Source organism: Pan paniscus, chromosome 16, assembly GCF_029289425.2.
Source record: "Pan paniscus chromosome 16, NHGRI_mPanPan1-v2.0_pri, whole genome shotgun sequence".
Classification (NCBI taxonomy): Eukaryota; Metazoa; Chordata; class Mammalia; order Primates; family Hominidae; genus Pan; species Pan paniscus.
The window spans coordinates 75,062,250-75,085,819 of record NC_073265.2 but is presented as its reverse complement, the minus strand read 5'-3'; the positions used below and the strand labels follow the sequence as shown (position 1 = coordinate 75,085,819).

Sequence of the window (23,570 nt, the reverse complement as noted above, 5' to 3'; positions counted from 1 at the left end):
ATGAGCATGTTTGAGATTCATCTACATTGCTGCATGTAGCAGTAGTACATTCTCTTTTACCGCTGAGTAGTCCACCGCATGCATATACCCCCAGTTTTAGGTATTCTCCCATTAATTTCTCACACATTTTTATTTGATTCAGGGGTCATGTGAATTAGGTTTGTAGAAGAGGCCAAGGTGCAAAGGGATAAACGAATATATGAATTTAGTTTCCTTTAGTCTGTGTTGTTTTAAGAGCATGAAAGCTTCCATCACTGCTTTCTTCCTTTTGTGTTTAAACTGCAGAGCTCAATAATTTAGGATCAATCTCTGTTCCCTTTTCTCTGCATCAGTACTCCTCTGTAATCTGAGTTACTCAACTTCATTTTTTTAGATCACTAATGGCCTTTCCTACAGTGTCAACTGAGTCCTTTGTCCCCAGTGTGAATTAACTGTGCTTTAGGATTGTGGATGGCTGCATCATTTTTGCCAACTCACTCCCCTTCCATCCTTGTCGTCATAATAATAGCTTTGCTGCAGATGTAATTAAAGCCCCTAACCAGTTGATCTAATAAGGGAGGTTATCCTGGATTATGTGGGCAGGATAATCCCACTGCATCAACTGGAAGGCTCTGAAAGCAGGTCTTAGATTTCCCCTGGAGAGAAGGGATTCCATTGCACCTGTGCAGGACAGCGCTAGCCTGCGCCTGTGGAGCTCCATCCTGCCCACAATCTTCCCTTCCTCACGTGATATTTTGGCCCATGTTGGTGGACTGACTTTTGCCCATGATCTTCCCTCCCCCTCCTGCCCTACAAATTTTGGACTTATTAGCCCTCACAATCAAAGGCGCCATTCCTTGTAATAAGTCTTAACATATTATTTCTCTTAGTGGTTCTGCTTCTCTACTTGAACACTGACTCATAAAACCTACTTTTCTCCTTGCTGTCTCCTTCTCTAATTTCATAATAAACCTGATTTTATTGAGCTCTTTAAAGGACAAATGGGAAATATCATCTACATTTTTTTGTTTCTTACAGAAAGCATACTCAGAAAATCTTCCATCTGAATACTTATGATACTTTTCCCTTTTCTTTATGCTGTAATGTTATTCCATAGACCCCATGTTGGCTGGTTATCCTGTTTAACCATACTTAATTGGAAAGATCTCTGTAGGCTTAGCCTCTACCCACAGAGAAGGAAGGCAGAAAATGTCTCACATCCTGCTTTCTATTTACTTATATGCTGGACACACCTGTCACACACCTTCCCTCAGATCTGCAAAGAAGTTGATGTGCCTAGTAGGCATTCAAGCATGATGAGCCTGCTAGAGGGTTGTATCTTTTATAAATGGTCAGATTCTCTAAGTAAAATGTTCTAAGTTCTGAGATCAGTACAATAATCAAGGACTGCTTTCCTACCCCATCAATCCACCTAGCAAGCCCAGCTTACAGTACTCTTTGAATCTATACCTATGATTCCAAAATCACCATTCTTTGTACTATTCTGGACTCTCTTAAAAAACCTAAAGTCCCACATGATGCAGGAATTCTCAGCTGCATGTGAAAGGAAGGAGAACAGGCCACTGTGAGAAAATGCAGTTGTGGAAAAATGAGACCTGTAACCTTGTAACAAAAACAAGGTTTCAGAGGCAATAAAACCTTTTGGAGCTCAAGTCCTACCACTACTAGTCTTGGGATCAATAAATATTAATCTTCTGCCAAGGGGAAAAAAAAACCACTAGCAGTTTTAAAATATGTTGTTATTTTCTTTTCAGCAGTGATGACAGCTGAAAAAATACACAAACACAGGCCAGGCACAGTGGCTCATGCCTGTAACCCCAGCACTTTGGGAGGCCGAGGTGGGAGGATCATGAGATCAGGAGATCGAGACCATCCTGGCTAAAACGGTGAAACCCCGTCTCTACCAAAAAATACAAAAAATTAGCCTGGCGTGGTGGTGGGCACCTGTAGTCCCAGCTACTCAGGAGGCTGAGGCAGGAGAATGGCGAGAACCTGGGAGGCGGAGATTGCAGTGAGCTGAGATCGCACCACTGCACTCCAGCCTGGGGGACAGAGCGAGACTCCCTCAAAAAAAAAAAAAAAAATACACAAACACTAATGTAGCTACGAAAAAATATTTATGAAAAGCTATCAAGGCTGGGCGCAGTGGCTCAAGCCTGTAATCCCAGCACTTTGGGAGGCCGAGGCGGGAGGATCACGAGGTCAGGAGATCGAGACCATCCTGGCTAACACAGTGAAACCCCGTCTCTACTAAAAATATAAAAAATTAGCCGGGCGTGGTGGCAGGTGCCTGTAGTCCCGGCTACTCGGGAGGCTGAGGCAGAAGAATGGCGTGAACCTGGGAGGCGGAGCTTGCGGTGAGCTGAGGTCACACCACTACACTCCAGCCTGGGCGACAGAGCGAGACTCCGTCTCAAAAAAAAAAAAAAAGAAAAGCTATCAAACACTCTGAAAGGAGGTGGGAACTGAATCATCAAATGATTATGGTGGGCGACCTATTAACCAATATCAGATGTATAGAATTGGGAATACACAGGCTGTTCTTACTGCAGTTTTTCCTAAACCTGTCTTCCACCTCTCCACCCAAATTTCTCTTTGAGGGGAGAATTCTTGCCCCCAAAGATGATCAGATCTCTTTTTCACTTGGTTATACAATATCATGAGTAAATAAGAATGAAGATTCCCCCAGGATGTTTCTCCCTGCTTCCTCTAGAGCAAGTCTGCAGTGGGCCCACCCTACATTACCTGGGAGTTATGCTGACTGCTACTGCACAAGGGTCTCTCAGGGAAAACACCCCCCTACTTTACCATTTTCACTAACCACCGAGCTGAGAAACTAAGTGAGACTTGGAAAACTCAGAGAAAAAAATGTCCTTGCCCCACCATTCACGCCACACCCAGATGAATCCTTATCACCTGCATTTAAGGCAGAACTGTGGCAAACAGTACAATGTGTAGAAGCTTGTTTATATAATTAGGGATGAGAGAACATTTGGAAGATTTAAAAGGACAAACTCCCTCCTGTTCATATTTAAAGTGAAGATTAATTTTTGTAACAAGTAAAACATCAATGTTTTGTGTCTCTAAATGGTACATTCAAAATGAATAGCTTATAAACTAGCACACATTATCAGAATACACTTTCCCCCATTTCACAGATGAGGAAATTAAGTAACAGAGAGATTAAGTATTTTGCACAAACTCTTGCAATGAAGCCAGGATGCAAACAAACTGACTCCAATGCCCCTGCTTTTCCCACTTTGTAAGAGCAAAGTTAAACCCAGAATTCTTAACTTTATGCTCATGCCTGAAGTTCAGGGAGACTTAAGAAATTTATCATATGTAAATGTGTGCACGTAGGCACCTATAAACATTTTTTTCTGAGGAGAAATCTGAGCAATTTCCAAAGGAGTCACTGACCTGAAGAAAGCTAAAAAGCACTGCAACTAAACAATTAAAACAGTAGGAGGATTAGCCATAAATCTTACATAAACTACTTTGTGTAAGTATTAGGCTAGAATATCTCTAAACATCCTAGCTTTCAACAGCAAGAAGTCCTGTTATGTAACAAGGTGCCTTATTTACCTGTATTACCTCAGGCATCATGGTTACTTTGTACCTTTCTCCTTTAAATACCTATTTTAAAGTATTTGATGTGCAACTCATTGATAATACCTATATTAAAGTATTGATGTGAACAGACTATTCCATTACATTTGTCCCTCAACAGCAGGCAGGATGAACTCTTAACTGATGCTTCTCTCCCCTTACTGTACCCAGTGTTCCCAGATTCTAATCATCAATTAATAGAACAATTTAAACTGCAGAATGTGAATTGAGCACAGAAAATCAGATTCCTCATCCCAGTTGTTGACTTAAAGACACTTCTATCAAGTCACTTGCATGCATTTCACCTTGCAAAGTGTACAACTTACACAATTTCTTTTGTTATTTTGATTATTATTTTAAATATATGTACAATAAAATTCACCTTTAGGGGATGTACACTCCTATGAGTTTTAACACATGCATAGATTCTTACAGCCACCACCACGAACAAGACAAAACAACTCCAACAACCCAAAGAATTCCCTCATGATACCTCTTTCCAGTCAGACTTCCCCCACTCCCAGCCCCTAGCAACTACTCATCTGTTCTCTTTTTCTATAATTTTGCATCTTCCAGAATATCATATAAATAGAATCACATAGTATGGAACCTTTGGAAACTGACTTCATTTTCCCGCATAATGCATTTAAAACACATCCAAGTTGTTGCACATGTCAACAGTTTGCTTCTTTTTATTGCTGAGTAGTATTCCACTGTATGGATATATTATAGTTTGCTTCTATATTCACTCAGTGAGGGAAATCTGGGTTATTTCCAGTTTTTGAAGATTATGAATAACATTACTATGAGCACATCTGTGCACATACTTTTTGGTGACTACAGATTTTCATTTCTCTAGGATAAACACCCAAAAGTGGGATTACTGGGTCATACACTAAGTGTATGTTTAACTTTACAAGAAACTGCCAAATATTTCTAGAGTGGTTATACATTTTGCGTTCCTACAAGCAACATATGATATGTTCTTCATCTTTGCCAGCATTTGGTATTCTTCATCTTAGCCATTATGATAAATGTGTAATGATATGTCATTGTGGTTTTAATATGTATTTCCTTCCTCAAGTGTTCAAATTTGGTTTGGCCTTTGTTAGCACTGCTTGAGCAATTTTGTGCAACAGAAAATTTACCAGTACACTGACAGTACAAAAAAAAATTAAAGCTGGACAATTCCCTCCTATTAAAGACAAGGAAGTTAAGGCCCAAAGAGAGGAAGTGGCCGGGCACAGTGGCTCACGCCTGTAATCCTAGCACTTTGGGAGGCTGAGGCAGGTGGATTGCCTGAGCTCAGGAGTTCAAGACCAGCCTGGGCAACATGGTGAAACCCCGTGTCTACTAAAACACACAAAAAAGTAGCAGGGTGTGGTGGCATGCGCCTGTATTCCCAGCTACTTGGGAGGCTAAGGCAGGAGAATCGCTTCAACCCAGGAGATGGAGGTTGCAGTGAGCCGAGATTGCACCATTGCACTCCAGCCTGGGCGACAGAGCAAGACTCCATCTCAAAAAAAAAAAAAAAAAAAAAGAGAGAGAGAAAGAGGAAGTGATATGTCCAAAGTTTCAGATGTTTGCTTTTTCTAATAGTTGTTTTTAATCATGGTAACATAAAACTATCCAACTCCTGGGCCCCTCTTTAAACAAGACAAAACAAAACCATAAAACACCATAAGCCCCACAAATAACTAACGCAGTACTATCTTGACACTGATTTGTGAAAGGCAGCCAGAATAAACATTCCTGTATCAATAGAGAAATAGGAGGAGCTAGAGGTATTAAGGCCCATCACCAGGTTTATATAAGGCATGAGTGCCTTTTCAGAATGTCAAATATTCTGATCTCTAAATATTAGCAAGACAGAAGTTTCTTGGACACTATACTTAAAAAAAGAAGAAGAAAAGGATAAATCCATTCTTCCTTGATTTGATACTTCCTTTCAGGTTTTACCTGGGCAGGACTATCCAGGTAGAATCTGACAGTATGCACCTGACAGTATGGGACACCATTCTGACGGCTGACCACAGGTTTAACTGTTAAATTTAGTGTAGATTTAAGAGAATCAAAGCTGGCAAAGACCTCTTTACCATTCTTCCATGGAAGAAGACAAAATTCATCTGAGTGTAGAAACTAACTATGCTATGGCTCAGGCCCCTCTGGGTATTTCTCCTCAGGAACTGCTCACCTGTGGGGAGAGTGACTTGTGGTCTGCTTACCCAAAATAATTCAATACTCAAGGCTGGGTGGACTCTACAGGGCAATGGTGTGACTGACCAGCTCTTTCATTGAAGACATAGAAAGTACAAGCAGACCCTTCTGGCAGGAGCTCTAACATCAGGCTTCCAATCTAGATTTCATCAGTAATAAAGTAAACATTTTGGTTTCTATCTCAGGACTCCCAAATCGTTCAATTGGACTTGAACTCAGAAGGGAAACTGGATGTTACTTATTGAACTCCAGGTACACATTATGTTTCATTTAAAAATATCTATACAATTATGACATCAAGTAGATGTCATTGGCTACTAGAATTATGTGGGAAAACCCTTGTTTGAGTAAGAGGACTTACTATGTAAATATTTTTGAAAAAGTGGAGTTCTGGCCAGGCGCAGTGGCTCATGCCTATAATCCCAGCACTTTGGGAGGTCAAGGTGGGTAGATTACCTGAGGTCAGGAGTTCGAGACCAGCCTGACTAACATGGTGAAACCCTGTCTCTAATAAAAAAAAAAAAAAAAAAAAAATTTGCTAGGCATGGTGGCACATGCCTGTAATCCCAGCTATTTGGGAGGCTGAGGCAGCAGAATCACCTGAACCCAGGAGGTGGAGGCTGCAGTGAGCCGAGATCATGCCACTGCACTCCAGCCTGGGCTACAAGAGCGAAAGCCCGTTCTCAAAAAAAACAAAAAACGAACAAAAAAAAAGTCCTTTCTTCAGTGAACTCTCATAGGGAGGGCCAACAGATAAAGTCAGTAAGAGTGACACTAACCTGGTTAAGGAAGTGTGTGGTTTCTCAGAGCACACCCTGTTCTCATGCTCCTCCCACTCACTGCCCAATCTTTCCTCTCCTTCACTTCCAGGCTATCTTTAGAGAACTTCAGAATACAATAATGAAAACCATGTCTTTGATCATTAAACACCAAAAAGTAACTCTGCTACTCTCCTCATGAAGAGCGTGTCACTTTCTACACTTGAGAGATCAAATCTGAAATCCAGACCCACAGGAAGGTGACGTGCCACTCTCCTTGGGTAATCCCTAGGGTCATTTCGCTGCAACAACATGCTTAACAGCTCAATTGAAGAACCTAGAAGAGATGCCATTGAGGCCACTTTCCTACAGTAATTCTAAGATTTACGCAGCCTCTGTGGAAGACCTGAATATGATGACCATAGAAAAGTAGCCCCATTAAAAAAAAATAGAAATATCACAAACTTAAAGTGTGTTTGTAGATCATATAAATTCTCACCATGCAAACTCTGATCTGTCCCCAACACATTCCACTCCGCGGGCAGCTTCAGGTGCCTGAATGCCAGCACCAACTTCTTATCAAGGGAATTCACATCCCCAGATGGGGGTCCTGACTGGTCAAGAAAACGGGTAAAGTTCAAAGCCTGCTGATTTCCAGCACTGGTTGCTAGGAATTGAGCTGCATCATACGCTTCATCCTGGACGAAATGAAAGTCTTCTTCAGCCACCACAAACACGGGAAGGCCCTCTTTGGAAGCACAGAGCTGCACCTTCACTGTTTCACAGCAATCATGACCTAAAGGAAACACAGGCAGCAAATAAAACAGTATTAGAGCCTCACTGCTGAAAGGACGCTAGTGGATCCTCTTAGCTCTTATTTCACGACATACAAATTTCTCCCCCTAAAAAACACCCCCTCCTTCCTCTTGAGCTCTGACAGCATTTTTCCAAACTTCTTAAAACTCCATTTTCAGCTTTTAACATTATTTGCAAATATGAATTCCCTTAACAAAAAACAAAAAACTTTGTATCCCAGCTTTCACCATGCCTATAACATGGTATCTGGAACCGAACAGGCTCTGAATGTCAACAAGGGCTATTCAATTTGAACAGATTTAAGAATGAAAGCTGAAGGACCTTCAAGGCCTAGCATATGATGGAAAGTCCAATAGCTACTGAACTAAATTAGATCTGAAAACATAACAGGAAAAAATATCACTCATACAAGTTATATAGCAAGAATTTTACAGATTCACTAGCACTTGCTTTATTATCACAATACAAAGGCTCACATGATGAAGCACTTGGAAAAGTACATAATTACTTGATTTTATTTTACTACTATGAGCAATCCAAGGCCTAAAAAATAAGTAATGATTTTTGTTCTCAGATACACATTATTTCCCATCTCAACCACTAATGTAATGAGGACTTCAATGAAATTACCTGGTTTGCATGAGGATAATGCAATGCTGTGGCTGGGAGCCCAGTTCAGGAAACGCAAACATGCCAAGTACTCCATGGTGCCCAGTGTACAGACTGGCAGGCACCTCAGGAGTGATGATTGGAGGCAGAAAACTGCATGCCACTCCAAAGAGTTCGGCTGCAGACAGGTCAGCAAGATTTAACACCACGTGTCTATGGGTAAGACCTTCTTGGACAATCGGGCTTTCTTTTGAAATTTTAGCCTCACAGAATTAAATATTTCCAATATTCTCATCACAATGCACATTGTATTTCCCCTGTTTTCACACACTGATCTCAAATAGCCAGAACTATGCTCCTATCACCATCCTTCTCCCATTATCTTTCTGATGACAGAAAAGAAAGTAGAGTTAATGTTTTTGTTTGGGTAATGCCACTTTGTGCTCTGCCTGATTAATCATGGGCACCCATGCACGTGCCACTTCCCTGAATCTCTAACACATTCAGACTGCTCTTCTACAGCTAAGGGCATGGAGGGAAACCCTCTACATGGTCCCTGCGACTGAATTTCCATACCACGGGCACAGGCCAACAGAGGTTTCAGACTTGGAATGAACTAAGCTTTCTGCTGTCTTTGAAAGAGACAATGTTTCTTCCATGTAATCAGAATAATAAGTAAGTTAATTTTCCACATGCTTTTTTCCCAAGGGCCTCCTTAAGCCCTTATCCTGTGGCAAAAGAAATCTCTCACTGCTGTGTAATTTTAGGGTGGTAGGAAACATTTACCAAGCAAGTACCTAGCACACGCCAGGCATCTGACAGTCATCTCTCCACAACAATTTTATGAGGCATGTATTGTTCTCAATTTATAGATGAGAAACTGAGACTTAAAGAAGTAACTTGCCCCATGTTACACAGATATTAAGGTGCAGAATTCATTATTCAGAGTTGAGGCTGATGCCAAAGGACATGGTCTATTATATCAGGATGCAAGGGTTTTGTATCACATTGCCTATAAACAGGGCAATGTGTTTGAAGAGGAAGAAGGCTAAGAGCTAAGTCCCTGCCTAAGAGGAGCCTAACACTTGGAATGATGGGCTAGTTTAACTTTTAAGCAAGAATAATTGGTTCATGAACCATGAAGATAAGTCTTCACATGAACACTGAATCCACACGATACTCCCACTGCCTTCCAAGTCGAATTCTTTCTAAGAAGGCTGTAGGAAGCTGAAGCATCCTCTGCCTGGTGTGTGTGTGCAAGTGCGAGCATGTGCACATGCATGCACACTTTATAATAATGTATATGCGGTATTTATGCATTTAATATATGAAAGAGAATTAGGGGAAAAAAGCAATATTTCTTTGAAGGGCAGCCAGCCTAACTACACAGACATCAATGTTAGCAGAAACAAGCCAAATGATTCAGTTAGTAAGATTTGTCTATTTTTCTAGCAGAAAATGTTTCTTTTAAAATATTCTCTAACATCTGACTCAGTTTTGTTCAAGAGCTAAAAGCTAGACATCCATCAAGTCCAGGCACTATGATCAGAAGGTGAAGATGAGTAAAGTAAGGAGTCTCAACTCCCCAGAGATTTACGGTTCATAACAGAGAATCAAGTTGCAGATAACTGCAATGAAGTCAAAATGAGAGGAGTTCTACAAGAACTTTCCTATCTAAAATACCTAAATATCTAAATACAGTGCAATTTGGGGAGAGGAGTGGTGCATTCCATATGTGGGCAAAAGCAGGAAGATTTCACAAAGGAGATGGCAATTAAGAAGGACTTAGGCCAGGCGCGATGACTCACGCTGTAATCCCAGCACTTTGGGAGGCCGAGGCAGGCAGATCACTTGAGGCCAGGAGTTCGAGACCAGCCTGGCCAACATGGCGAGACTCTGTCTGTACTAAAAATAAAAATTAGCTGGGCATCTGTAGTCCCAGCTACTAGGGAGGCTGAGGCAGGAGAATCACTTGAACCTGGGAGGCAGAGGTTGCCATGAGCCAAGATCGTGCCACTGGACTCTAGCCTGGGAGACAGAGACCCTGTCTCTAAATAAATAAATAAAATCTAGAAGGGGCCTCCTAAATTCTTTATTATTATCACCCAAAACACCATACATAGCCTCACTTAATTTCCAAATAAACTGATGGTGGATGGATGATGAACGATGGATGGATGGAGTGATACGTATGTCAGTCAGGAGAACTGCTTTAAAGAAGAAATGCTGTGGTTCGTCAACAGAATCAATATATAGCATTGTCCCATTTATCCAAAATTAAGCTAATCTGTAAACTTCTGAAAGTCCTTTGAGGTAGAGATGAATAAATGTCAATAAAGACCAAAATTTCACAATTCAATGATGATGATGATGCAAGTAATCTGAGATCCAAATTGAATTATGCCTTCAAACCTTAAATTTACAGTGCCTTAGAAGAGAGATTACACTATGTAAAACAGAATATCCACAGCCCTATCCATTTAACCAGTCCTTTTCCTTTCTTATTGATCTCCTTCCTCAGGCCTATGCAAAGATGAGAAACCTGAACCCTTGAATCAGAAAGGGAGTCACAATACCACTAAAAGTAAACACCATTCAGACAGCAAAGAGCCATGGTGAAGCAATGCTACCTTACCCAAAAGTGTGAAGTGCCAAAGTAAAGTATCAGCACAGAAATTTGTCCCGAATTGCTAAAATGACTGTTTACTCAGGCAGAATGGGATGAGGGCGAACGACAGGGAGAGAAACAGAACAAGGCGGGATGGGTGTGTGTTGGGGGGCAGGGGTTGTGCTTGGCAACAACAGTATGCTTATCTCTGCTGCATTAGCAGAGTTTGTTAGCAGGTGAATGGATGGATGTGTGAGCTACTGTCAGCTCTGTGTATAACTAAAACCAAACTGTATAACCGAGAAGGCAGAATGTCAGAAATAGCCATGAAAGAGATACCTGAGAAACTGTCCAATTGTTAATCCAATATTTTCCCTTCAGACATGAATTCAAAATCTGAAGAAGAAACTATGAATCATCATAAGTAAAATATGCCATAAATCTGGAATTTGTTTGGTACGATTAGAGGCTTCTTTTTCAAAAGAAAACCTGAGGGTTAAAAGATGAGTGGGGAACTCAGGGTTTCCTGGATTAGTCTTTATTAAACTTAAGAGTACATTGGAAGCGTTACTACTGATCAAGAATAAAGTACCTCACCCTACTGTCCGGAAATCAACCACACCAGTTTGGCAGGCCTACTCTCTCACATTAATGTTTTCCATTAGGTTCAAGAGGCTCTCAAGATTATTTTTTAATTCCTATAACCTTTCTGATAAAGCACCTGGGGGGTAAATCAGCATTTTTTAAAAAGTTACATAATACAGACTCAATAATAAAACTAAAATCACCGCGTATGCCTACACCAAACCTCTTACTATCATAAATTAGCACTAGAGACATGACTATTTGCAACAGGGTCATTAGTCATATGACTACCTTTGTACATAAAGACTGCAGGGTTATTTTATTTATTTATTTTTTTTGAGATGGAGTCTCACTCTGTCTCCCAGGCTGGAGTGCAGTGGCACGATCTCGGCTCACTGCAAGCTCTGCGTCCCGGGTTCACACCATTCTTCTGCCTCAGCCTCCTGAGTAGCTGGGACTACAGGCACCCGCCACCATGCCCCGCTAATTTTTTTGTATTTTTGTAGAGATGGGGTTTCATTGCGTTAGCCAGGATGGTCTCGACCTCCTGACCTCGTAATCTGCCCGCCTCGGCCTCCCAAAATGCTGGGATTACACCTTACACCATGCCTGGCCAACTGCAGGGTTATTAACAATGTCTACAATTACACTGCAAAGACATGGGGATGGGAAACCGTATCCAATTTGATATAATAACCACAATCTAACTTTCTGCATAAAAACAGAAGCTGCAGTAGGAAGAACAATAGCAGGATTTTCAGTTAGTTCCATGGTGTTTTTCCTTTGATTAAATTTCCTGGTAACAAGAAAGGAAAATAAAAATCTCAATCTTTTTTTAAAAAGGGAAGTTTTGAAAATTTTACTGAACTTATGAAGGCAGCTACTCTAGAGGATTTAGAGAGGGGAAGGAGAGAGAGAAACTATTGGAAGAAACACGGCCCAAACTTTAATTCCGTATTTTAAATTAGGAATTAATTTCTGAACTTCTCACACTATCAAGTCCACTTACAAGAGAAATATAAATTACGGGGTGGGAGAAGTCTGCTCCCAGCTGAGTAAACTGTAGGGATCCTCATCAAGTATGCTGGCAATTAGCTGTCAAGTAGAAAATATTAGGTTTGAACTCCAGCTCCACTGCAACAGATTTGGTTATCCTGAGAAAGTCATTCAACCTTGAAGCCTGTTTTCCTTGTACACAAAATGAGAACACCATCAACCTTATGGATTGTTAAAAACATTAGAGCTGTGCACAAAGTATCTGGCATAAAATGGGCAACTAAAACTGGTAGTTTTTATTATTAGCTATTAAAATGCTTCTGTTTAGGAAACTCAAGGAAAACAGATCCCTAATACTCTACAAAGAGCTTCTCCAGCATGGCCCAACAAAGCTTGCCATTGGCACTATAGAACTAAAAAAATTAAGTGAGGAGGGAAAGAATAAACAAAAACACAAGGAGCACCTAGGTGAGAAACAAAAACTTAACTACTGATGACCCTCTTAAAATCACCTAATCTGCACCTTTTTTATGCTGGCAGGTCAGGAGGTGTGTGTGTGCGAGGTTGGGAGAGCTCTCCTGCAGGCTCCTTCTCACTATATGGAGCACCGCACCCATGGAAACGAAATATTGCTACTGATAAACAAAACTGCTGAAGCACAGCCCAAGAATTACTTCATTTCCTATTAAGCTAAAAGTGGAATGCATCCCATCTGGGCCCTCTCTTTTGAGGATGAAACAATAGGAACTTTGTTTCATCAGCTATCCAAAAAGAAACCCTAAAAGTGTTTGCTGGGCCAGCCAAGCCCAGTCCCACACAGATGTCACCTTTTAAGAGAAAAAATGATGGAAAATATAAAAATAATATCTTTATTACTTCAGTTTGGCATCAAAGTCTCTAAAAATCTGGTGTCTTTTTCTTCCTTATGAAGTGTCTATGATAGGGTTAAAGGAAACAAATTTTCAGTCTTCAGATTCAGACTCTAATAGGAAATAGGATTATGTGCAGAAGTATACACCCACTGCTGGGTTTTGGGGACCTAATAGTAGTGTGCAAATTTGGTATATGTGTAAAATGTCTCTATGTGTACAGGGGTATTTAATCAGAAGAGAACAAAGAGTAGGCACAGGAATTTCACCATGAGCATTTTAGAGGAGGAAGGAGAGATTTAATGCTAAAAATGTGCTCCGCTGTATTCCAGCCCACACCTCTAAGGCAGTGTTTCTCAGCCTTTTCTTCCATTATCATATCCCAAAGAGCCTTTTCAGACATTATTCTCTACTCACTCCTCACTTCATGAAACTTTAATACCACAGATATACCACAAATTTGTGTAACTGTGTTTTATATATCACTGTAAGTTTTTTTTGGTCCCAAAAGGCAATTTTCACCCCCTTGGGAGGATATCACTCCCTTAATATTGTATGCCCTAGGATTCCAGTGCTGTGTTCATGGTTCCAAAGTTATGAAATATATAATTTCCTCATAACATTACAACAGGGCCGGGTGCGGTGGCTCACGCTTGTAATCCCAGCACTGTGGGAGGCCAAGGCGGGCGGATCACGAGGTCAGGAGATCAAGACCATCCTGGCTAACACGGTGAAACCCTGTCTCTACTAAAAAATACAAAAACTTAGCCGGGCGTGGTGGCGGGCGCCTGTAGTCCCAGCTACTCGGGAACTCGGGAGGCTGAGGCAGGAGAATGGCCTGAACCGAGGAGGCGGAGCTTGCAGTGAGCAGAGATCGCACCACTGCACTCCAGCCAGGGCGACAGAGCGAGACACCCTCTCAAAAAAAAAAAAAAAAAAATTACAACTAAGGACAGTAGACAACAGATTTTTTTCCTCTTCAACTAGTTCTCACTCTGTTTTTCCAGTATAACCACTATATGTACTAACTAGCATTAGGATAGTAATTTAAGTTTTGTAGAATATAAAATCTCATCTGTCTAGAGATAGCTTGAGAGTATTTCAGAATAGGGAGACTGTTAGAAAAAGTCCAATAAAAATCACTGATTACCTTGACAGGCGTTGCCAGGGGCAGGGCCAGGCTGGGGGATGGGGGGTGTCAGAATTCTCCAATGAAGCCCATTAAATTAAAAGTCTACAACTTCTTTTCAAATATGCTATTCAATTTGGTAATACTGGACACCTGCTGCTAGAAAGTAATTCTTGGTTGACGAGAAATGAAAGAGGCCAGGTATGGTGGGTCACGCCTGTAATCCCAACACTTTGCTAGGTGGAGGCAGAAGGATCACTTAGACCAGAAGTTTGAGACCAGCTTGGGCAACACAGGGAGACACCATCTACACACACACACACACACACACACACACGCGCGCGCCCACGCGTGCCACTTATGATGGACACACACACGTGCCAGCCACTTATGATGGACACACACACGTGCCACTTACGATGGTGAGTGCTACTTGGGAGGCTGAGGTATAAGAATAACTTCAGCCTGGGAAGTCAAGCCTGCAATGATCTGTGATTGTGCCATTGCACTTCAGCCTGGACAAAAGAGTGAGACTCTGTCTCAAAACAAAACAAAAAAAAAGAGAGAAAGAAAAAGAAAGACATAACATATTATAACTCAGACCATTTGTTGCAATCTGGGCTGCAATTTTTTTCTTTAAACCCAAAAGAACTTCTGATCAGGTAAATGTATTATTCTTTTTTAATGACAAATCTACTTTATAAAGTACCCTCCCTTATCAGTGAAAAAGAAAAGGAAAATATAACAGAGCTGAGTCAAATTTGGAGTCAATAAAGGTTTGTAGTTCTTCAAACAAGAACCCTTGCTGTGAATTCTAAAAATAAATAACAGACATGCTGAAAAAAGATTTCATTTTATGAAAGATTCTGCACCAAAGCCTTTTACAAAAATAGTATACAAAACCCACTAAACATCCTGTTCCATCTTCCACTCTGAAATCACTGCTTGGTCTAAATTCAGAGTTTCATTAATAAAAATGAACACAATAAAACAGTACTCTATGCCCCCATCCCACCCCAACAATTATCTTCAAAGGATGTCCAGATTTTGTACACTACTTGCCAATCCTGCATAGGTCTTAAAAAAACAAATCTCGGCTTTAGAGGAAAATCACTAGTTAATTAAAATGTCATTTAGGGTTGTATTTGTTTTCTATGAAGGGACAATAATGGAATATTTTACTTTCATTTATTACTAAGGCAAGATCTTTCATTATTAGAAGTATACTTCCATCTCAAGCTATGTTTCAAGGCAAATTATATTCTTGAACTAGCCACTTTCATAGGTGTTTTAAATGTAATATTTTATTATAACGCTTTGGTTAGCCTCCAGTGTTAATCAGCACAAAGATGGATTTATTTTCAAAAGACAGGACATTCTTTTCAGCCTTCAGAATGTTTTCATCAAAAATTACTATGTATCATAAAAATAACATGCTCACTGTAAACATTTAAACAATTCAGGCTGGGCGCGGTGGCTCACAACTGTAATCCCAGCACTTTGGGAGGTCAAGGCGGGTGGATCACGAGGTCAGGAGACCGAGACCATCCTGGCTAACACGGTGAAACCCTGTCTCTACTAAAAATACAAAAAAATTAGCCAGGTGTGGTGGCGGGCACCTGTAGTCCCAGCTACTCGGAGGCTGAGGCAGGAGAATGGCGTGAACCCAAGAGGCGGAGCTTGCAGTGAGCCGAGATTGCGCCACTGCACTCCAGCCTGGACGACAGAGCGAGACTCCATCTCAAAAAAAAAAAAAAAAATTTAAAGATAGATAAAATAGAAAGTCAAAGTCTCCACCTACCTGCCCTCTAAGATGTTACTACTTACGCTTAAAATACTTTATTTTTAAAAAGGAGGGGAAATCACATCATAACTACTTTAAAAGGCCTTTACAACTTCTTTGTAATTACACACAGACAGACACACACACACACACACACACACAGGGGAATGGGGAAAGAGTGGGCAGGAGGGAGGGACAGACAGATACACACACACACACTTCATTGTAGGACTTATTACAAAACATGCAAAAAAAAGAGAGAAAACTGAGATGGGTGGGGAGATGGGCCTGCAATTTCAATATCCGAAGTCAAAACAATTTATTAGGAGATAATTTAGAATGTCTATGTGTCAACTCTATTTAGGGAAATATTGATTTGATAAAAGGTTACAGACTAACATCAAAAAGTGCTGCCTTTTGAAGGTTAATCAATCCTTTGGTTTTAGGAAAAACTAAAATGTTACAAAACACACAGTGAAACATACAGAGAACTCAAAGAAAAATCAGAGCCAGCAATCTGGATGAAACATGAAAAATAAAAAAATAATAATAAAAGCAAGAAGAGGCTGGGCACGGTGGCTCACGTCTGTAATCCCAGCACTTTGGGAGGCCGAGGTGGGCAGATTACGAGGTCAGGAGTTCAAGACCAGCCTGGCCAACATGGTGAAACCCCATCTCTACTAAAAATACAAAATTTAGCCAAGTGTGGTGGTACGCCTGTAATCCCAGCTGCTCAGGAGGCTGAGGCAGGAGAACTGCTTGAACCCAGGAGATGGAGGTTGCAGTGAGCCAAGATCGTGCCATTGCATTCCAGCCTGGGCAACAGAGCAAGACTCCTTCTTGGGGTGGTGGGTGGGGGACAAGAACAAGGCACAAAGCTCTTTTTCTTCTCTTAGCCAAAATGACTAGAAATTGCAGAGCTAGTCCCACACGTAAGCACAAAGAGTGCAGAGACATCCCTGTAGGCAGTAGCTGCTGCAACAAACAGACCATGCACATTTATCCAGGAACTGGGATGCACAGTGCACTGCACGGACTTTCCACGAAGACTGGACTTTCCATGCAGATTCTTGACTAATCTAACACTGCCCTCAGCAAACAGGAAATCTGAGGCTATCAATGCAGCTAACTGGTACACAAAAATCATCGGATTCCTTCTCCAAGCTAAAAATGCAACTCAAGAAGCCAGAGACTCTTTTGAATTTATTAAAAAACAAAAAAAGGGGGCGGGGAGGGGGGTTACGTGTGAGTGCGGGTGTGGGTGTATTCACATACATACACATCTTTCTAGAAGAGCAGCTTCTGGGAAGCTGGATGTGTGAAATGTTGTTCTATCAAGTGACAGTTTCCTAGAACAGCCTTCTTAGCAGATACCAGTGAAGAAACCAAACAAAGATCCTTGTCCTCATAAAGCTGACACTTTAGTTGGGGCAGATAGAAAATAAATAAGATAAATAAGTAAAATATGTGTGAGAAGTTGAAAAGTGCAATGGAGAAACATAAAGCAGGAAAGGGGGATAGGGAATGTGGAGAGGAGGCAGCTGTGTATTTTTATGAGCTGGACCGAAAGGCCTCACTGAGGAGGTGATACTGAGTAAGGGCCTGAAGGAAGGGAACACACAAGTCTAAGTCCACAAAGGCAGATTTAAAGAAGTTTAGGTCCAGGCTAAAGAATTTACCCCATGATATAAACAAGAAATGCAAAACAAGTTAACCCCCAAAATGCCTCTATCTCTACCCCTCCACAATAAATTACCAAACTAAGCCAAATGACAGTAGCTGAAAAAGACAAGTAAGCAGAAAAATCTCATATGTGATAAGCAGAGCAATAGGGTCCGGTCAGGAATCTCCTTTGCTTAGTTAATAGAGTTTCTACTACACCAACTAAGGATCTCACTGGTACCCTTGCACACATATCAAAGGCTCACACGTTAAAGTGTTGCCTTACTCTGCATTTGGCCTTCCAGAAGTAAAAAAAGGTCTTTGAAGGACTCTAATCCTTCTGTTACCTCTGCTGTGATGAGGCACCTCATATCAGCTGCCTGACTAAATTCAGGTGGGAAGCAGAACATTCAGGCCAATGGGATGGGGGCGACGGGGGGTGGGGGTGGGGGTGGGGGTGGGGGGCTGGTATCTGACCTCATAAGCATGATGGAAAAATACTGGAATGTGGCTAAGAGGAGAGACGATTAGCAGAAAACAGAAGAAAAGCCAGGTACTAGGTAGGACTCCAGGGCCAAAGCAAAGGGGTCAGGAATGATTTCTGAGGATTCGGACCAAATTAGAGGAAAGGAGCAGAGTCTAATACCCATTCTGTTTGGCTTGGGTAGGCAGGGCAAGGGTACTTACATAGACATATATAAAGTGGTACTAGAATCAAAGTCAAGGGAAGAAATGTGAACTAGAGCTCAGAAAGGGAGACTGAGGACAATGTACAAGGATCTGGTACAAACTTAGAGCTCCAGGCTGTCATACAAGTTCAGTGACTCTGGGAAAGTAATTGCCTGCTGCCCATCCTAATTTAAGGACCTTACCAGTAAAGGCATAAGGGCTTCCAGGTACATCCCTCTCCACCAATAGAACAGACTTTGTTGGGATTTGTGACTGAGGATCACAGTTAGGACACAGGCCATGCTTGTTATATTTGCCTTTTCCCTTATATCTGCTTGCAGTCTCCCCCTATCTACTTATATGCCCTTTCTAGATATATATGCACACACAGGTATATAAACACACAGCCCTCGAACTTTAACCCTAAAGTGTTCCTATTATAGGAAGTATTATGTTTATAAAAATTACCTCAATTCCTTTCCTAATGAGAACTGAGTCATGGACTGATCGATTATACCTAGGTTAAGAAGCTGTTTCTCCCCATCTGCAACAAATATTAAATGTTCAGCAATGGTGATACTGGATGGTACCTGCTAGGGAGCAGACCTCAAGTTCCAGAAAAGCCTTTCTGATATGATATACATCACAGGAAACAAGATGACTGGAGCTGTGGGTTACAAGGAAGGATATCTAATACTCTTCAGAAAAGAAATCGCTATCTATGCTGACTACCTTCTTTTATCCCTGTCCATAAAAATTTGGAAATAATATACCTAGAGACTCTCTAGAATCTTTAAATCCTTGAATTTTCAACATCATTTTTGCCAAGTAGGAGGATAAATACAGCTTTCAACTGTCATAATCCCAGTTCTTAAATAAGTTATAATTTACAGAATTTGGTAGGTGGCCGACATAACAGTAATATACATAAAATGGCACAGCAATAAAAAACTGGCAATCTGCTTCAATACGAGCAGGACCAGATATTCAAACTGCTTTATAAACTAATAAATTTTTTTATACTGTCTACACTTCACTCTTCCTGTCACTCTATACTAATAAACATAGAATAAAAGGGTTTAAGAACTAGGAAAAGCTAGTAAAGATCCCATTCAAATACTTACCAGGAGCAATGGTCTCCAATGTATCAGAACTGACCTTCCGAGTACTTGTACAGTGACGGAGGGTGGAACCCAAAAATACCAAGTAAAACACTACATCATCTTCAACTTTGTCCTCTTCAGCAAGCAGCACTGTAACAACACAATCACCCTAGGAAAGGAAACAATATAGCAAGTTTACATTAGTAAGGTTCCTCTTCACAGCCTATCTTTATCAAACATCATATTTAAGGGAAAATCAAATTTATCATCTAAACCATGCCCCCATTCTGGTAAGCTGAAACAAGTATAAAGATTGAGCACTTATGCACCAGGCAATCATCTAGGCATTCACAATACAGAATGAACCTGAAAATAAGATCGCTCTCTCTTCTTTAAACTTACATTTTAGTGGAGGTCATTAGACAAGTAAGTTAATCAACAAGATGAAGGAAAACTTTACTTGATGAATGGGTTAAAAAGGGGAGGGGCAGGGGGAGACATAGAAGAAAATCCAAAAATAAGGCAGAGAGGATGGAGGGGGTATAATAAATGATCACATCTTTATACTCAGAATGCTCCTTAACTCCTGTGTTCCAGTTGACAATAATTCTCTAAATTCTATATCCCATAAATCATTACCAAGTCCATACATTCTCCAGCAACAGGCTTGCCTGGAAAGGGCAGAGTGCAAAGAAGACGAGCTTGGGCTCCAGCTTAAGTGCACAGCAGGCTACAACATCCAAGTTTGTGTTAAGTATATGCTATGATGTTTGCACAACAAACAAAATCACCTAATACCACATTTCTCAGAACGTATCCCCATAGTTTAAACAACACATGACTGTATAGGAAAGCTCCTGGAACATGTTCAACTCTCGGTCTATAATATTTTTAACCTATTTCAATAGGAGGCTGCTTTTCTAATAATTTGTATTTCCTGACCATCTGACATTCTTACTCTTCTTTATCCACCCCTACATTAATCCCATAAAATCAGACAAAAATCTTGAGCCAATAACTTTGTCTATGACTTTGCAACTATTAGAAGGTAAGACATCTTTGTCTTTCAGTTGCTTTTTTTTTTTGAGACGGAGTTTCCCTCTTGTTGCCCAGGCTGGAGTGCAGTGGCGTGATCTCAGCTCACTGTAACCTCCAACTCCTAGGTTCAAGCGATCCTCATGTCTCAGCCTCCTGAGTAGCTGGGATTACAGGCACCCACCACCACGCCCAGCTAAATTTTTTTGTATTTTTAGTAGAGACAAGGTTTCGCCGTGTTGGCCAGGTTGGTCTCGAATCCTGACCTCAGATGATCCACCCGTCTCAGCCTCCCAAAGTGCTAGGATTACAGGAGTAAGCCACCGTACCCAGCCGCAAATACTCTTTAGTAGTTTTTATATATTGATTTTTTTTTAAATCAAGGCCAGTGGCTAAATATATTCTATGAAATACAGTCCTAATTATTAGCATTCACCCAATTACGAACTATATAATTCCTGTTGTAACCATAACAAAAGATTACAAAGCATCAAGGTTTAAAGCACTGAGATTTAATACTATATAAATCTTAATAATGTACTACAGAAAAATCAATCTAGAGAAGGCTGGGCCATTTTAGCATCATAATTAGGGGAGTAAATTCTCATTACGTACAGAATATTTTTCCTTTCGATTTTAGCAACAATTAAAGCCAACAAGAGAAACATACCACCCTGTGGTCACAATTTACTAAGCCCAGCAGCATAACTGAGCAGAAGGTAGTTTTTTACTAAACACTAAAAAGCAAAAATCATCAAGTCAAACCTAGGAACCAGGTCTATTAACAAACAATGCTCCAGTGGGTCCATGACTACTACGACTACCACAGTGCAGCATTCAACAGTATCCTAATCCAAGGAATATCACAGCTGGTAAAACAGAATTATCACTGACTTCAGTTACTACTCAGAATTAGACTTTTGTCTTGTTTATAAGACTCTCTCTTGGAAACATTTTTGAAAAGCTTAGCCTGGTAAAATGTGTAATCTTCTTTGGCATGATGCAACCAGTTAAAAAGATGTTTTTGCAGCGTGTATGGGAAGAGTCCATTTCTCAAGGTACTGAAATATCCTCATAGCCTGAAAAAAGTACAAATGAAAAGTTCCATCCTTTGCAGCATAGGTTGACAAACTATGACTAGGTTGACAAACTATGACCCACAAGTCAATTCCAGCCTCCCACCATCCCGTTTTACATTTTGTGGGGGTGGGTGTGGGGGTTAGGGTTAGGGAAGAAAGAAGGCCTTTTAATCCTTTTAATGTGAAAATTACATGAAATTCAAATTTCACTGTCAATAAATAAAGGTTTAATTGAACCCAACCCATTCATTTACCCACCATCCATGGCTAGTTTTGCACTACAATGGGCCATAGAAGGTAATGATTACGTGAGAACTTAGCCCACAGCCTAAATTATTTACTATCTGGACTTTTACAGGAAAAAAAAAAAAAAAAATTTCACTTTGATGTCTAACCTGGTATTCTAAGAATATATCTTCCTTTTCAAGATCAAGAATTTTGTCCTCACATGAGACCCAACATCTTGCTGGGAGACTCTCGGCGCCCCAAGATACTAGTGAAGTCTGGGCCTTCCTTTGGGGACAGAGGAGGTGGCTAATTATAGGCAGATGAAATCCTTTTAGCAATGCTTTCAATATGAACCTCTTTTTACAAGTAAGTTTTAAATTGCTTTCATACCTTTAACTGGGTTTTTGTTGTTGTTTGAGACAGGTTCTCACTTAGTTTCCCAGGCTGGAGTGCAGTGGCACAATCAGGGCTCACCACAGCCTGCAGTTCCAGGACTCAAGTGATCCTCCCCCTGCTGCCTCCCAAGTAGCTGGGACGACAGGCATGCGCCACCACTTCTGGCTTTTTAAATTTTTGTAGAGATCAGGTATCCCTATGTTGCCCAGGATGGTCTCAAACTCCTGAACTCAAGCGATCCTCCAGCCTTGGCCTGCCAAAAATGTTGAGATTACAGGCATGAGCCACTGCACCTGGTCTGTAGTTTTTTTGTTGTTTTTTTTGTTTGTTTGTTTGTTTTTAATATTAAGTCACACTACCTTATGCCCAAAATATTCAATAGAAGAGAACACAGAAGCTCCATTCATTTCAAAGCCTCTTGAAATTTAGATTCCAAAGGCACCTGGAATTAAAATTACCTGTTTTCCTTGAAGGAGTATTCTCTGCACACTGATAAAGTCACTGACAGCAAATAACAAACTGCATTTCAGCCACTAACTCCCATTTTACTCCAGTAAACCAGGTACCTACTATTACTTGAGATGGCTTTTAAAGATTAAATGAGTAGAATGGTGATGAAAAAATAACAAGGAAAAACAGATCTAGGTAACAATTTTTGTCATGAAGCTTTAATCCTACCATCCTTAAAGAATACCCTGGTATTAATAAATTACTCTGCTGTGTCTGGGAAAGACCAGCCTACAGAATAAATAGATACATCAGTCTGGCTACACAGTGAACAAGTCTGCCATGTTTCTAAATAAAATAAAATAGATCAACTTACTAACAAGGGCAATTTTCAAGACATTCTCAATTATCATTTTAGTTTGACCCAACCTCAGGAAGAGTACACACCTATATCACCACCCTCTTCCAATAATCTGAACTTAAGAAATAGCGTGATCCCCTTACACAGGTATTTTCCAAGTTTCTTCATTAGTGAGAAATGTATCCCTGAAACTGACAATTTTTTCAGGGTCCTAATTAGTTTTGCTGACAGATGACACAAAAACTAATGGAAAAGACATCTATACTAGGCCTTATTCTGTAAATATAGGTTAGCTCCCCCCACCCCCATATAAATAAACTGTGATCTAAAATATCACCTATCAAATCACTTATTTGCAAATAAAAACAGGTTTTTATAAAAGAGTTACTTTAAAATGGGGTTTTAAATGGTAGCCATGGTCTCACTTTTCCCCATCCTGAAGTAATTCTTAGAGTAGCTACATACTGTAATAATGGCACTGTAACTTCCTTTATATATTAAGTTTAAAAAATTTTTTTCACTTAGATTTCAACCCTAGAATTCTAAGAACATATTTTCCTTTTCTAGACCAAAGACTTCCTCACTTCATGAGACCCAACATCTTGCTGGGA

General features: G+C 40.5%; 1 protein-coding gene across 13 annotated transcripts in view; it reads right to left on the bottom strand.

The window, feature by feature from the left end:
• AKAP13 (A-kinase anchoring protein 13) overlaps window positions 1-23,570 on the bottom strand; it is a 361,925-nt gene that overhangs the window by 206,831 nt on the left and 131,524 nt on the right. For all 13 annotated transcript variants that reach the window (XM_055098908.2, XM_055098910.2, XM_055098909.2 and 10 more), the window contains exons 3-4: window positions 19,435-19,582; window positions 7,084-7,380 (exon numbers count right to left, since the gene is read on the bottom strand). In XM_055098908.2, the coding sequence (XP_054954883.2) occupies window positions 7,084-7,380; window positions 19,435-19,582 (445 nt within the window). The remainder of the gene's footprint in view (window positions 1-7,083; window positions 7,381-19,434; window positions 19,583-23,570) is intronic.